The sequence below is a fragment of the Haplochromis burtoni genome, unplaced genomic scaffold (assembly GCF_018398535.1).
Source record: "Haplochromis burtoni strain Fernald_Lab_line unplaced genomic scaffold, NCSU_Asbu1 Contig_255, whole genome shotgun sequence".
Lineage (NCBI taxonomy): Eukaryota > Metazoa > Chordata > Actinopteri > Cichliformes > Cichlidae > Haplochromis > Haplochromis burtoni.
This window is the reverse complement of record NW_024582616.1, coordinates 493240-495132: the sequence shown is the minus strand read 5'-3', so window position 1 is coordinate 495132 and position 1893 is coordinate 493240. Positions and strand designations below refer to the sequence as shown.

Genomic DNA, 1893 nt, shown 5'->3' with positions numbered 1-1893 from the left:
ACCACTGTTTGGGAGGGATGGTTATATTGTGTATCTGGAATGAATTTTAGGTCTCTACGTCCATCCCATGGGGAATAGGAGCAGTAACAAAAGTGTTGCATTTATATTTTTGTTCAGTGTAAAACATTTAAAAAGCAGGTCATGTAAAATTCACGTCCGTGTCAAATCTTTGTGGGCTTTTTTCTGTAGAAGCGAACAGTGATCTGTGATCCAGTCATCTGCCCGGCGTTGACCTGCTCCAGAACCATTAAACCGGAGGGCAAATGCTGCCCCATCTGTGATGGTGAGTTAGCCCATTTTTAGTTCAGCATCAGGTTTCATACTGCTTTTTGTGGATCTATTTTATTCCCACAGCAATCATAAAGCTTCAAACTAATTCCTCCATTTCCTTTTTCCTGTACAGAGAGGAAGGAGCTCAAGGACGTGAAAGTTCCAGAGAGGGTTGATGAACATCCTGAAGGTAGGGACCACTTCTCCTGTCTATAACTCAGCTCTTCTTTCTTTCTCATTCTTTAAAAGGGACCTTTTTTTTGCTCGTTTCCATCTCCTATAATTTTTTCTTAATCTTTACTTCAGTACTTCTGCATGAGTTGAAAGAATACTGGGCCTTGACAAAGCTCCTCAGATTATTTGCTGAGTGAAAGTCATTTTAGCTCTGCTCCTCCTGTTTTTTTCAGTCAGCTTTTTTTCTGATTGGCTGCCCCTCATAAAAGAGATTAGAGCAACAGGTGGGTGGGGATTCTGCAGTTTTTGCCAGAGCTATGTGCCAGAGATGATCACATTAAGATCATATTGAGGATATCTGCTCTTACTAAACCAAAAGTCAGACCAAAATGATCATTTAAAGGCTCTTGTACATACACGAGTGTATAAGATAAACTACCATAACAGCATATGTAAAAAATAAAACGTGTAACAGGTCTTCTTTCATTTTTATTTTGCCTTTATTTCTGCATGTCTCGGTGCTGCATTTTTTTCCTTCAGGGATTTTCTTACTGACTGTCCTCAGTAACCCGTTCTCTCTGTCAGGTTGTTACTTCGAAGGAGACCAGAAGATGCATGCCCCTGGGACCACATGGCACCCCTTTGTTCCTCCTTTTGGCTACATTAAATGTGCCGTGTGCAGTTGCAAGGTAAATACATATCAATAAATCCCCTCACATCTGGCTGGCTTTACTTTCTGGCTCTTAATGGGTCATTTGTTTTGCATTAGAGTCCAAAGAAAGTGAAGCCTTAATACATTTCTCATCAGTTCTTTCTTGGGATATGTCCAAACTATTTATGTGGAAAAAGCAATAAGTCAGCTGCTGAAGTTAAAAATTGCTGCTGACCTCCTGCTGTTGGCTGTGTTTTATCCATAGGGATCTACAGGAGAGGTTCACTGTGAGAAGGTGACATGTCCAATGCTGACCTGCAGTAACCCAGTGAGACGTCACCCCACCGACTGCTGCAAGGTGTGCCCCCAGGAGGAGAGGACCACTGCAGCCCTGGAGCACAGTGACATGATGCAAGCAGACAGCCCCAGATACTGCAAATTTGGCAAGAACTACTACCACAACAGCGACAGCTGGCATCCCTGGGTGCCACTCTTTGGGGAGATGAAGTGCATCAACTGCTGGTGTGATGTAAGTAAATATGACACAAGAGGAAATTCTCTTACTTTACCAAAATGTTACTTTTATATTATTAATGTTTTTTCTGATACTTAATGGATGATAGATGATATTTTCATTATATAACTAAGGAAATGAATCATAGTTTCCAGAGAGTTCAGACTAAATGTATTCAAGATAACTGAATACAAGATCTGATAAGGAACTGAAGCCAGTAATGTGTGTGTGTGTGTGTGTGTGTGTGTGTGTGTGTGTGTGTGTGTGTGTGTGTGTGTGTGTG

At 41.4% G+C, this 1893-nt stretch overlaps 1 protein-coding gene across 2 annotated transcripts in view; it reads left to right on the top strand.

The window, feature by feature from the left end:
- chrd (chordin) overlaps window positions 1-1893 on the top strand; it is a 17766-nt gene that overhangs the window by 14007 nt on the left and 1866 nt on the right. For both annotated transcript variants that reach the window (XM_005938309.3, XM_005938310.3), the window contains exons 16-19: window positions 190-283; window positions 404-460; window positions 1030-1133; window positions 1362-1625. In XM_005938309.3, coding sequence (XP_005938371.1) covers window positions 190-283; window positions 404-460; window positions 1030-1133; window positions 1362-1625 — 519 coding nt within the window. The remainder of the gene's footprint in view (window positions 1-189; window positions 284-403; window positions 461-1029; window positions 1134-1361; window positions 1626-1893) is intronic.